The sequence below is a fragment of the Armigeres subalbatus genome, chromosome 3 (assembly GCF_024139115.2).
Source record: "Armigeres subalbatus isolate Guangzhou_Male chromosome 3, GZ_Asu_2, whole genome shotgun sequence".
In the NCBI taxonomy this organism is placed as follows: domain Eukaryota; kingdom Metazoa; phylum Arthropoda; class Insecta; order Diptera; family Culicidae; genus Armigeres; species Armigeres subalbatus.
Window position 1 is genome coordinate 207,073,100 of NC_085141.1, and position 15,149 is coordinate 207,088,248.

At 36.6% G+C, this 15,149-nt stretch overlaps 1 protein-coding gene across 1 annotated transcript in view; it reads left to right on the forward strand.

Annotated features, from left to right (window-relative positions):
* Positions 1-15,149, forward strand: part of LOC134224567 (homeobox protein aristaless-like) — a 193,822-nt gene that overhangs the window by 81,121 nt on the left and 97,552 nt on the right. Inside the window, exon 4 of the mRNA XM_062703967.1 lies at positions 10,075-10,141. Coding sequence (XP_062559951.1) covers positions 10,075-10,141 — 67 coding nt within the window. The remainder of the gene's footprint in view (positions 1-10,074; positions 10,142-15,149) is intronic.

Consider the following 15,149-nt stretch of genomic DNA (forward strand, 5'->3'; position numbering starts at 1 on the left):
ATGCAATGTGACACGATAACATGGAATCTGATTGTTCTCTGCAGCAACATAACTTATTGGCATGAATGACCATGTGGAGTAAATTCGACTGTACAATTTTGGTGCAGATTTACCATATTAAAGGCCATATTTCGTCATTGCAAAAAATAACATACAACTCGTGCTGAAAAAATCTCGCTTAACTTTTCAAAAGGACCTAAGTAACATTTTTTCATGAATTAATTTGAGTGCTGCATTCAAAAGCTTTCATGTTGTTCTGTTGATTGCGCTATTCAAATTAATTCATGAAAAAAATGTTACTTAGGTCCTTTTGAAAAGTTAAGCGAAAATCATGGTATGGAAGAGTAGGCCGTTTTATCACTCGAATACGAACTGTAAAACCAATATTAAGATCAGGATTTGCAAAAAATAAGTTAAATAGATTACCTGAAATTAATTCATTTTTGAACAAAATATTCAATATCTCGAAATTGTGGGGCACAATCAATATACTTTTATCAGATGTCTGTTTGTCTATCAGCATTAGCAATTCGCACAAATCCGATCACCTCAATGCACAATGGTCGGATTCGTCAAATTTCACGACATAAATCGATAACTCGAAAACTATCAGTGCTAGAGCATTGACGTCTTCAGAAGAAATGATCTACAAGAAAAGATATATTTTGGTGAAAGTTGCTATTAGAGTGGCCCTTTTGTGATTTTTTTTCAATCTATTTTTTAACCTTTCGAGTTAGGAGATCATATTATTCTACAAAGTTATAGAGAATTTAATTCTAAGCATTTTTGCTTAAATAAAATTTATTCTATCTCATAAAGGGAATGTTTTATGACAAAATTACTAAATTTAGATAGGGTGGCTCCGAAAAGAATTGTTTTTAGCTTCCACTTTCACCAATTCAAAATATTTTCAAAACTGTCTAAGCATCGCTTCACGGTCTTTGGAAAGCGCATCTTTTGTTAACATAAGATGGTTGATAACTTCATTTTCAAGCATATTATAAGCGTTTTTTCATAAAAAAGTGGTATTTTTCTGAGCATTCTACTGCAGCTAGTAGCAAATATTAACAAAAATTTTAATCGTACTCTGAAAGTATACATGCAGGCCCATCAAATCCATGGTATTTCATTTGTCCATCTTTGTCCACTTTTGTTTGAAAATCATATTAGTTTTTGTATGAAAAGTCATTCCATGGAAAACACATATACCATATCTCTGTGTTTTGCAATATTTAGTAGAATCATTCTTTTTCGAAAATAAATAAACTTACTTTTTTTGTATATCTTTGGGTTGTTGATTTTTTTTGGTGAAAAACGACACACACAATTCCCGTTTTTTAATAACGTTTCGGCTTACTCCATTCAGCCATCATCAGATCTGTGAAAATGTTTTATTAATTACTTTTAGTTAAATACAATTTTCTTTTTCACCCACTTACAAATCAACAACCCAAAGATATAAAAATTCACGGTGACCAAAACCCTACTAAAAAAAAATTACTTTTTTTGTTTTGTTCGATTCACTAATCTAAATCCAGGAAGGTCGAAAAAATCAACATTTTTGAAAACATATTTTTTTTAAAACATAATTTTTGAACTGGACCGATTATCAATGCTCATGGAATCACATGTAGTCATTGGTGACCCTCACTTAGAAACTGCGAAAATGGAATTGTTCTGTGAATCAACTTGAATTTTATGGTTTCGGTTTCGCCACAAAAGTAGCGCTCTTAAGCATTTATTTTATGAGAACAAAATCGGTCCAGAAGTTAAAATGTCAAAACAATTTTTCCGACTATTTTTCCACACGAGTTGATATTTTAGATAAAGAACGATTCTTTGTGGCTGTGCAGTTAGCTTCGTCAATCGTCTAGACGCATGTGATATGGAGCGATGGGTTCAGATCCCCGCCCCAGTAAATGAACTACTATTCGTGATCGAAAAATTCTTCACCAGTCCACTGAGTATTATATTGTCCTGTCCGTTATCTAGGTGTCAGTCTATACGATCTCTGGTCGAAGACTGTGTTTCTATCTTTATTTTACCAAATATTGAAATCCTAAAGATTGTATAAGTGTTCACATGAAATTCCTTATTTTTCGTACAAAACTAATATTATCATCAAACAAAAGTGGACAAAGATGGACAAATGAAATAACATGGATTCGATGGGCCTAAATGTATACTTCCAGAAAACGATTGAAATTTTGCTAATATTTGCTACTAGCTGCAGTAGAATGCTCAGAAAAATCACTTTTTCGTGAAAAATGCTTATAATATGCTTGAAAATGAAACTATCAACCATCTTATGTAACCAAAAGACGCGCTTTCCAAAAGATCGTGAAGCGATGCTTAGACAGTTTTAAAAATATTTTGAATTGGGAAAGAAGTGGAAGCTAAAACAATTTTTTCGGAGCCACCTATCTAAATTTAGTAATTTTGTCCTAAAACATTACCTGTATGAGATAAAATGAATGTTTATTAAGCAAAAATGCTTAGAATTAAATTCTCTATAACTTTGTAGAACAATGATGATAATAACTCGAAAGGTTAAAAAATAGATTTCGAAAAAAAATTCACAAGGCCAACCCTAATGGCAACTTTCACCAAAATATATCTTTTCTTGTAGATCATTTCTTCTGAAGACGTCAATGCTCTAGCACTGATAGTTTTCGAGTTATCGATTTATGTCGTGAAATTGAACGAATCCGACCATTGTGCGCTGCTCAATGTATGATATTCCATCCAAAATCTAAATCAGCCGGATTTCTAAACTTTTGAAATATTTCTGGGTCATTTCTCACGAATCAGCTGTCAATATGTGATATATTTGATGTGCTCAAACATTTACGCTACTGAATTGCAGAAAACTCAATTTCAATGGAACTTTATTACATTTGCGTTTTGTTACGTATCAAATTTATGAGTAAGGTTAGTTGATTTTTTTCTTATTATTTTCATCAAACACAAAGTCAAATTTATGAGTAAGGTTAGTTGATTTTTTTTCTTATTATTTTCATCAAACACAAAGTGTATCACTTGTAAGTTACCACTTTGTGTTTTAACCTAGTTAAAAAGCGCCCTACTGTAAAAATATTAGCAAGGTCGGCAACATAACCGGTTTTTATCAGAAAAAAATATTAAGCTCTTAGTGGAATGTATTAAACCGTCTAAGACGAATTAAGTACTGTCCATTTAATTCCACCAGTTAACTGGTGGAATTAAATGGACAGTACTTAATTCGTCTTAGACGGTTTTTATCAGTAGCACTAGAAAACTAGAAGCATCCGCTTATGGTTGCGGTTTTGTCAAAATCGGACCGTTTTAAGCAAAGTTATGGGAATTTTAATTTCCTATCCACTAATTTAACAAAATCTAATGTTGAATTATAATTCATAATATTAATAATCTATTTCATATAGAGCATCAATGCGCCTGGCTAAAGTTCAAATTTGTGATTTGTGATGTTTTGGACTAAACAAATGTCATCATTACACAATAGAAACATTACTCTATAATCTGCCTGCATACATAGAAGCATTAATACTAGGATATTATGTGCGCATACTCAATAGCACTTTTCACTTATCAGTTTTTAATAGTTTTTAATTCAGTAATTGTTAGTAGCAGTAGATTCCAGTTTGGATACGTTTTCTATTTACTTGCACACATGGAAAATTACTATTTGAAACCTTCTAGAAGTCATATTGTTACTATGAGTGGGGTCCAACGATTTGGTATAGCGAAGTCAAATATTTAGAACTAATGGCTATGTCAAAAGTTATCTTTTAATAATCACATTAAAGACATCGAAGTCAAATGAAACAAATTTTATTTGAGCAACAGAACCCATCTTCGACCGGAGAAGTCGCTTCGATATTTTTATAACATCTAGCAGGAGACAATGCAGACAAGGATTTGCATAACACCCAGTGGACCAGTGGTGGAGAATTTTCGTTTCGAAAGTTTCTCCTTACCAGGAGCGAGTCATTACCTACACTATAGCACTTGGGTATCAAAGCACGATTTGTCGTTAACCACACGCCCAAGAAGCCTACTCAGTGTCTTAATTCTTATAAATAGAAAATCAAAACTTTGCTTTTATTATCAAACTAGCAAAAGAAACCCAGCTTTGCCCGGGGCAAATGTCACAATAAACTATTTGTAGCACCGCACTCTAGATCAATTTCCGCCCGTTTGTTTTGTTTTTTCCTCTTAACAGCTGACCTAAAATAGTATTCTAATGATTTTTTTTTGTTCCCAATTAACCAACCTTTTGAATATACATCTGATTCTGTTTTTACACGGATTTTTTTTTTTACGTAGCCCTGTAAAAAATCCTACAATAAAATTTTTACAAGTTAGCTCCATTTTACATGATTCGTCGAGAAATCATAAAACTTTTGCCACAGATTTTCAAATTTTAACCTGAACAGCTTTTTTACGGAACGATTACATCCCCTGTGTAAAAAAAGAATCGAAAATTCAACCTTTACGGATCAAAACAGAACTCAATTATAGAAAAAACATGTTCAACAGAGTTTTAAGGTGAATCCTTTGGGCCCCAATTCTTAAATCTACATGCACTTCTTTGAGGCAATATAACTTGAAAAAGTGAACGCTGATCAAAAGCAAAAAAGCTGATACACTTTCCCTTTTGCTCGCATACATGTAAAAATGGTTTCCAGATGCTAACCACCTAAATATTCAAGCCATTGTGCGAGCAAAACGCGAAAGTGGTGAGAGAATGCACGGCTATTGTGGCTGCCATTTTGACGTGCCGCCGTAACTCACCTGTAAAGGAGAACGCCGAACCGAACCGAAGAACAAATGGAAATTACCAAATTAGTGAATGGCAGTTAATCAAATAAACCCTAATTAGTCCACACATAACCCAGTGCTTATTGCTTGTAATCAAGCATTATATATGTAAAAATGCTTGACTGTTTTGTTTTACGGCTAAATCCCTGAACCAATTCACCTAGCGGTGATGATGTCTTGCTCGTTAGTTAAAAAGGGTTGAGAAACATATGAGAAAAGACTTATATAACACAAATAGATGGGTAGGTCTTATTTTCCACATTTGTTTATACGTATTGTAAAATTTCCTGCCTAACGCAACTTGTTGCAAGCAAATCGGACATGCATACCGTGTTTCAAGCAATGTAACTTTTATACAGGTTTTAAAATTATTATTTTGTATGGCAACTTTTGGTTTACACTCAGTTGATTTGGTAGAATTTCAATAGGGAAACAATGGATTCTCTGCTCGGAATGCAACGGTAGAAGTGGAATCAGTTAAGGCGATGGTGCCTGAAAATGAGTGAGTTTTTGCACACACGCACAATTTGAACACACAGACATCCACTTCAATTCGTCGAGCTGAGTCAGTTGTTTGCACTGTACTTGGAGTCTCGGGCCTTCTATAAAAGTTTGATTTTAGACGAACAAGGGAAATTAACTTTCTAAGCTTTCTATTGTCCAAAAATACTAACAAATACTAGCTTGAAAACTACGTCGTATCGACGACCGCGATTGATCGAAGAGCCCTGGCTAGAAAGCAAGAAACACAACTTGCCACCTAGTCGATACATGTTGCCAGGTTCATGCTTCGGTCTCTTTAAGTCTGAAAATACCTGAACAACAATTTTATTACTTTATTACTTTTTTGAGTAAACTCGGAGCCTACGTTTTGCTTCTGATGGTATTAGAAACATAAATGAGTTTGAAAAGTTTTCTATCTGTTGAAGGTAGAAATTGTAGCCTCAGTACTGGGCACCAATAAGCAATTGTATTTATCAATCAACTGACAAACGCTATGTTGAGTCGCCATTATTACTCAGTGTGCTACCATGGGGAGGGACCTTTCGTTTTTACGCACCATATAAATAAATAAAAATCATTTGTATGAAAAACAGGGGGTTGGGGAGACTGAACCTAGAAAAAATGACGTATAAGTAATACTTATTATGAAACAATGAGTGATATTATCGCAAAGTTTAGAGTTACTTGCCCCTTGAGAGCGAACATATTGCCTCTATATATACTTTGTATACGAGAAAGGCAAAAATAGCATTTTAGCCATAACTTCTGACCCTCATTCGGCCTGCGGGTTATTGATTTCTTTAGAAACAATGGTTTGGAGTTCCAAAACCAGATTTTTATACTGGCCAATCACACTACCACAATATTACAGTTGCATCACTTTCGCGTCTAAGCTGAATCGATTGGTGTTTTACCTAACATGACGGACCTCAGGCCTCAAATAAGTTCGTTTTAATCATACGCATAAGATACTGCAATAGTGAACATTCATGCAACAGGTGGTTGGGTTCACCCTGTTCAGTTCTCTAAAGTATCAGGTTTGAAATGTCCTCGACATCCCATCCTTCGACATTTAAAAATTAACGAAGGGGCGGGGGCCTGTATAACTTCCAGAAAAATGCTTTTACGTAATGATAGCATTGCGAACAATGAGTGGATGTATCGCAAAGTTTAGATTAACTTGCCTCATGAGAGCGTTTCTTGCCTCTATATATTTACTTCCAGCCTTGAGAAAGGCAAGAAATAGCACATAGCCATAATCTTACCGAGCTCTTTAGCCCGTCCTGGCCAATTTTCTTTAGAAAACAATGGGACTGGAGTTCCAAAACCAGATTTTTTATACACAATCACACCTACACACACATACAGACATCACTTTTCGTCTAGCTGAATCGATTGGTATTTAACACTGTGGGACCCCGGGCCTCCGATAAAAAGTTCGTTTTTAATCAGACCATAAGATGCGTACAGTAAGACCATGCTGTAGGTGGTTGGGTTAATTCCAGTTGCGGCTCAGTAGGTATCCAGTTTGAAATGTCCTCGACATCCCAGGGCAGAGTGATATCGACGAGTATTACATCTAATGCATTTTGCAATAACAAGTGGTACTGATTACCCTGAATATGCAATCCTACATATAATTAGCGGATCCAATTGGAATGTTCACTTGAGTGTGCCACCGCAAATACCTTACAACCCTGGGGAAACAAACATGGCTTCCCACTTTGTTGTTTTACAATCACTCAGCAGCAGAACTTTAATGGAAGTTGCATTCATGTACGGGGGGATAGGGAAAAAAGCAAAGAAAATAAACCACAATGATTGCGAAAAGCAGAAACAAAGCAACCCGCAGAATTAACGGAAGTCCGAAAAGGGGTAGGAAGTCATTCCTTCCATGCTGATCCGTTATTCGTTTTTGGAGGGTGTTGATGAGAAGTACAGTAATACTTCGATTTTATCTTCGCTTCGGCCATAATGGAAGGAATTTAAAAAAAAACTGATTTAATCCATTTTCAATTCATTTTAGTAAACAAATCTCGACAATTTTTCGAAAAATGTTGCATTCTAAAGTTTATTTTATCACATAAACATACTTACGAACATTTTTTCGCATAGATGCATTTGACACATGTATCAAGCAACATAAAAGAAAATTTCCCTTTTCATTGCGAATAAATTCATGCTGAATAGACGAAGACATTACGCCAGCATCCCGGTTCGTGGAAGGTGTCAGTTTGCGAAGCAACGGAAGCAGAAGGAAGGCGAGAATATGACTATGCAGTGAGTGCCCTCCTGTGTTAAGAAAGCTGGCCTTTATGTCCCAATGATATTTTGGTTGACAGAACGACAAAAGCGCACACACAACCCCACTGCAGCAGACATCGAGCCAAGCAAGCAAGCAAGCGGTGCGACGACATTGCTATAGAAATGTGATTTTATTCTTTCGACCTTTTCTGCTTTTCGCGACGCGTCTGCTGCTGCTACAGCAGTGATGACGCCCGTTTGGAAAGGTGTGCTGCTGCTGAAAAGCAATTTCGGTTGACATGATTATAATAATTTTGTGATAGTTATTTAATTTGAGTAAATTGACACGCTTTGGGAACGTAATCAAAGTGTCACAATATTCAACCCTTTTTTTTGCAGATATCTACCATCTGCATCGTACGAAGCCAGGTAATTTTGTGGTGACTTCCTGGGTGTTCGAAGTGAAAGGAATCATGTTTCTTGTTATACACATATCAGAAGGAGTTCAAGTGTAAACGGATGAATTGGTATCAAGGGTTATATCGTATGAATTGTAGCGAAAGCGCTTGCACAGAATTAACCATCGATTTTTGCAGTTGGACGTACAGACGACAAATTTTGCGATGAAAATCTCCAAAAACCATAGTGCCATTTCTGTTTACAATATGCTAAGACCTGTTAAGACAAAATGGACATCAGACAGAGATAGTTACAGTCGTACCGGATGTGATCGCTAGGTCACATTGGTCACATGTTCGAATCCAATCTCAAATTAACCTCACGCTTTCAGACGATTAAACCAAAACGCAAGATGCAAGAATAACCGAAAACCATTTTTTATCTTTACTGTGTCGCAGCATGATTAGAAAAAGATTATCATTCTCGTTGATCATATAATATTTGAGGCTCTAGAAACGCAAGATGAGGGTTATGCCGACCATTGTTACAGACATATTTGGGATTGTTTTTAAAACTGTCCTAATTCACCGATTGAAATATGGACAATAGACTATATTGGAGAGCTACACATCTTGTATATCTCTGTCTTTGGTCCAAATGTTAAGTGAGGTTTCATACTCCAGGCCAATATGAATGCGATTGTATTGGTTTCAAGCAAAATTGTCCAACACACTTTCCATAAATCAGCGAGATTATCCAAATCCGCTCTTTAATCAAATCATGACATGCTAAATCATCATTCGTTTACGATAATGTGGACAAGCAAGCGTCCGGCGAAACGCGGGACGCCTATCTGGATTGCGTCACTGGCTTGAAAATGGATCGTTCCAAAGTGCATTTGCATAGATTTTGGGCAAAAAAGTTGGAAAAAATATTTGTGGGCTACTACATGAATTGTAATATAAATGTTGTTAAACGAAGACGAAAAATGCAGCGTTCAACATGGTTCATTAATTTTGATGATGTAGAATCGTGCTCTCCAACTCCACGAAAGAAGATCCTCACTACCAAGTGTGAAATTGGAACTTACAAATCTGAAGTTTTGAAAGCCTTACGGCCATTAATGTTCTCAAGGATAATTATCTAAGAAAATGCTTTCGTGATACGCTTCATAGACTCAATGTAGAATTGTTCGACTAACACTAATGGAGTTTTATTAGCCATGATCTGAAGATTTTATAAAATTTCCTATTACATGTTTGTTTATCCTTCGATTCAAACTATCTCCTTGTTATAATGTCAAACGAAACATCAAATGTTACACGTCAAAATGGCAAGCATAGTAGTTCGTTAACTTTTGCTTTTATGTTGTCGGAAGACCTTCAGTTCATTGAATTTACAGAAGCTCCCATGAGCGCCGCATGTAAGCCTTGGCATCACCATCTTGCTACTTTGCAAGAGCTGATATTGGACAAGCCAAAGAAACCCCGAAGCATCGGATAATGGGATTCTAACAACAGTCAACCATTTGGTATTCATGCAAAGAACCGTTAAACTGCCACAAAAGCCAAACCATACCGGGTTAACGAAACTTCGTTCATTACTGTGCATATGGAATTTAAAATAGTACACAGCAGCCGCGCGCTTTAACGAAAGGCACTCTTACGATACGACTTTTTTTTCTCTCTCGAGTGATCGCTATCTTCCGTTTTTTTTTCTTCGCATCGAGAAAAGGTTCTTCGCTTTTGCCGCCAGCAAAGGATATGTTCGCTACCTGTATTATTCTCCCTCTACCTCAAATTTAGCAAATTCTATTTGATTTCCTTTTACACAGCAATCAACTTCACGCATTTTTTTATCTCACGATCTGGCCGCACACTCGTAAATGGTTGATTTGGGGACAATCTTCAATTCCACTTTCCCACTCTCTATTTGTAAGTTGTCTGGATAGAACGTACTTGGATGCTTTTATAGGGACTACAATTGGTACTGATTTTAAAAGTGGCACTAAAATAATATTATTTTATTCACCAGTTTTTTAAATGAAGTTGTATTAATTATTGTGTGTTTTTTACTATTGCTTTAATTGGTGGGTATAAAATCTAGTAAAGAATTTCACGTTAGACAATATTAACGGATATGGAAAGAAAAAGAAAAAGAAACGGAGGCATAGGTAAGTTAAACATCGATTATGATTTTTTGAGGTAATTTAGAATAGTTTAAAGTCTGTTCAATATCCCGGGAGTCTATGAATTACCGATACATTTGAAATGTTGTTACAATTTCAAAATTTGCTTCTAAGATTTTATACATGTTAATGCAGAACCCAAAAACTTGTGGCTTAATCTGAGAGATTGAGGGAGTACATAAAAAATTGGAGGGGATATGGCGTGGGGGTTATAACTTGTGCGTAGGTAGCGTAGCTCATGTGGTGCATACAAGGACAAACTGTAGGGGAAGGAGGGGCAATAGGATGCTGGGTCATTAGGCCGCAGGTCATTAGGCCGAGCCATTAGTTGCCAAAGGCCGTGGGCCAACCACAGGCCAGTAGGTAAAACCATTAGGCCGGAATGGTCAATCATTGATATGAACGGTCGATGAATGGCCATTGAGCCGAATGAGAACTGGGGAGGAGAATTGTGAGGTAATTAGTGTAGTGAGGGGAATAAGTAGAACGGAAGATAATAAGAAAAAAGGAGGAAGAAGTAAGAAGGAAGGCGGAAGAAGGAAGAAGGAATACAGAAGAAGGAAGAAAGAAGCAGGACGCGAGAAAGAAGTAAGAAAACGGAAAAAAGAAGAAAGAAAATGGAAGAAAGAAGAAAGAAGGAAGGAGAATAAAGTAAGAGGAAGAAGGAAGAAGAAGGGAAGAAAGAGAAGGAAGAAAGAAGGAGGATGAAGACATTGAGGAAGGAAGAAGGAAGAAGAAGAAAGGGAGAAAAAAGAAAGAAGAAGAAGAAGGAAGATAAGCAATAAAGGTATGAAGGAAGAAGGAAGAAGGAAAAGGAAAGAAAGATGAAGGAAGAAAGAAGAAGGTAGGAAGAAGAAGGAAGCAAGAAGAAGGAAGAAGGAAGACGGGAGAAAGAAGAAAGAAGGAAGAAAGAAGAAGGAAGAAGGAAGAAGGAAGAAGGAAAAAAGAAGACGGGGGAAAGAAGGAAGAGGGAAGATGAAAGAAGAAGGAAGAAATGAAGAATGAAGAAAGAAGACAGGAGAGAAACAAGGTAGAGGAAGAAGAAAGAAAGAAGAAAGAAGAAGGATGAAAAAGAAGGAAAAAAAGAAAAATGAAAAAAAGACGAAGGAAAAACAAAAGAAGGATGAAAGAAGAAAGAAGAAGGAAGAAGGAATACGGGTTAAAGAAGGAAGAGGGAAGAAAGAAGAAAGAAGAAGGAAGAAGAAAAAAAGTAGGAAGAAGGGAGAAGGAAGAAGGAAGAATGAAGTAGGAAGAAGGAAGAAGGAAAAGGAAGAAGGAAGAAAGAAGAAGGAAGAAGAAAGAAGAATGGGTAAGGTGAAGAAAGAACTTCTCTCATTTTTCACCTTTTGCTTCTTTTGTTAATTTGTTTCATCGTGGCCATACCCCGGCCTAACGACCGTTCGGCCATTTAATGACCATTCGGCCTAATGACCTTCGGCCAAATGTATTGGCTTAACGGCTCTCGGCCTAATACCTGATATCAAGGCTAAGCATAGACTGCTTTTATGCCTTAGCTACAAAGATTTTCATGCGGTGTTTCTACTTCACGCAACAGCTGAATAACATAGCTAGCTGATGCCATATTAAAATTAGAAAAATCTCAATCATATTGATAATATTCATATTTAAAAAAAAAGGTGATATTTCGTCAGAGGCGACTCGTCCATACGTTCTACCTGTTCATGGAACAGGTAACCTTTTTTAGGTCAGAAGTATGAAATTAATGTCTTGGCAATTAATTATTAGGGCAAATAATTTACTCGGTAATTTTTTAAACAAAAATTCACGTAATATTTCCAATGATTTTAACATCTAAACATCTAAAGAAACAAAATATTTCGTAAGCAGATCAAGTTAACGCCACATGCTTGGCGTATACAGTCAAATTGCAGCTAAATGTGTGTTTCCCCGACACACCACACCCCATCGCATAGAAAGCTTTTGCCAGTCGTACGATCCATAATGAAGAACCAACAGCAGCGCTGCCAGAAGTCAAATTTAATGTTTTGAGCCATGACAAATGATTTGAAATAATTTCCTCCTTGGTATGCTCACTCGTTCTCCGCGCGCAGAGAACCAGCGTGAGCGTTGCCAGCTTTCTCCGTTTCCTCACATCATCCTCTTTCGCATGCGAAGCAAGCACGTTTAGATGCAAATTCTGCTATGCGCGCAGCAGGAGTCAAACCCGTTCGACGCGCTGCGAGAACAATCAACAACGCGACGAACCTTCGGTTAGACTCGATCGTAGTGTCGGGCTGTGCTTTGCCAAAAGGCGAACCGCGCACGCTTTCGTGCATACTTCGATGAGTGGAAACAATTTGTTTTTCTTTTTTCTTCTGATGATTATGCAATGCATCAAGGAAGAACAATATTAAATTAATGTTTGCGTTTTCAAAAGAGACATTAAATCTCGCGTGATTTTTGAAAACGTCGTAAGTCCAAATGAGAGACTCTCTTTCATTACGCTCTCTTTTGCTAATATCTAGGCTAGTTTAAAAATTTTTGCAATATTTTCACCTCAGCACACTAGACAAAGCTATTTTCTTCAGATCGGTGCTGGAAAATCCAATGTAAATGTTAGTACGGCTTTGTAATAATCGAAAGAGAAAGTAAACAAAGAGAGCCTCTCTTCTGGACCTACGACGTTTTCAAAAATCACGCGAGAAATAATGCTTTTTTATGTCTTGTGTTTATAATGCCTTTTTACGAAATTACTCAAAATCAATCAACATAGAGAAAAAGGCATAGTTTTCTCTAAATTTGAAGAATTAAATAACTGGGATACATTTCAGCTTCTAAATGTGACTCATTGGTTGTCACAATCTGGGGTCGCATCAAACAAGAATGGTATAATTATATACTATAATTATTGTACTAATAATGGTTAATAACATTTCTTTCATACCAACAAAATATGTTAGACTTTAAATATTAGCGGCGATGGGACCCGTGTACCCCTAATGGTGGAATGAGCCGATTTGAAAGATCTCTATTCTAAACAATATCCAGTTATTGCCAACTGTTACCAAGTTAGATTTTGAACGATTTGCGAGAGTTGAAAATTTTAAGTGCATCTAAATTTAAAACATTTTTGTAACAAAAGATATCAATAAGCTATTAATGCACAACTTTCATTCGAAACCACTCAGCTTGATGAATATTTTTTATCAGCATGGTAGAACAGGTGTAGCAAAAGTCGACGACGCCCCTGTATTTCGTTGCCGGAAAACTCATGAGGCAAAACGCCTTTTAGCCGGCAGCTCTTAGGGAACACGTACCACGCGTCGGCACATCAGCATTCTTGTATGGACAGTGCATGGAAACGCGTAGTACATTGTAGGTTAGCCCCACTAGGGCGTTTTGCCTCGCCAAAATGTTAGATGATTCATAAAAATGTGGAAAATTTCGATTTTTCCTCCTTTCCTATCTATTATTTTGACACTTTTTTCGCTTAAGCTACATAATTTCAAGTCTAGTTTTATTAAGGCTATCTCAAACATGGTAAATATAAGTGAATACCCGAAAGTCATGGTCCTTGCAGATCCCTGCTCCTGTTCCTGTTAAGGAGACAATGGCGTTGTCCGCAAGCTGCCTTTATGAGCAATTTTCCACATCGGCACATCTAACATAAAAATTATAAAGAAGGGGGCTTAGGCATGTGCCCTGGGGGAGACCCATGTAAGTAAATCTTGAAGTTGTTGAGTTCCCATGAGAGAAGCTCATATATTTCTCAGACAACAAGTTGTACAAATAGTTGTTCAATATTGGTGGACTCTGTGGACGCCAATGGATTGGTGGACGCCAACGCAAACTCTTAATGTCCAAAGCCCCCTTAATGTCCAAAAAAGGTGAACTCATTTGTACTTTTTGAGAATAGGCCAGTTGTATTTCTGTAGTAAGCAACGCAAGACAGTCGTTCGTTCCCCTATCCTGGGGAGTGCGAATTGAGTATCTGATAGAAAGCAATTTGGTTCAACCCATTTTTCGAGAAGTTTGAGAAACATCATCTCTAACAGTTTCCGCATGCTCGACCACATCGCGATTAGACGATACGAGTTATTATACGACGCAGGTTTATCGTTTTTCTTATGGCGACCATCGAATATGATTATAAACTAAAGTATTAACAAATTTTAAGGTGATTAAAGTTTACAGTTGGCAGTAACCAACAACCTAACAAAGTTTAACGGATGAACCTATTTACATATAACAATTCAAACAGACGAAGACTATACAGTGAACGTTCGCTAATTGGGTTTTTTTCTAGTTGGGGCGGTGAAACCCAATTAAAAAGCAGCTAAACGTCAGAATGTGATGTCAAATACGCGTTGACGTTTTGTTTCCGTGTTTGGCGGGATCGATATTTTCTGGCGCGTAAAAATTTCCTTTGTTCATTGCAAAAAGTAAACAACATAGACGCTTGTCAAAACGCCCCAATTAGCGAACGGCATTCGCTGGTTGGGGTGAGGTCATGCCCCATTTAGCGAACGATCACTGTACTATTTTTGAAAAATATATCAGATAAACGCTGAGGATAGATTCGTGTTTTGGTCAAATCTAGGTAATTTTTGTTTTTTAAATATTCTCTACTTTCTTTAGTTTAGAGTATTACAAGTGGTGTTTTCATTCAATAAATACTAAATTGCGAGTAAGTAATGTCCTATTTACATACAAGAAATGTTTTGCTTTGTAAACGTTATACCATTGCAATTGTGGAAGATTTTTAAAACTATTCACCAAGAAGTAACTTCCTGCCATTATTAGAATGAAGTTAAAGTAAGCCACTCCAAAGGGGCGAAAGGGCAGATATGACAACTTTGTTATATCCCCAGTTTTGCTGGAAGTACTGTTGTGTGCAATACCTGAAATATAAATACACCGGCTATTTATACACTCTATTAATGATATGAGTGTATTACTTCTACGTGAAGTTATACGATTTACAATGATATGGAAATGTTAATATCATCAACATAGACTTACATGTTCATGA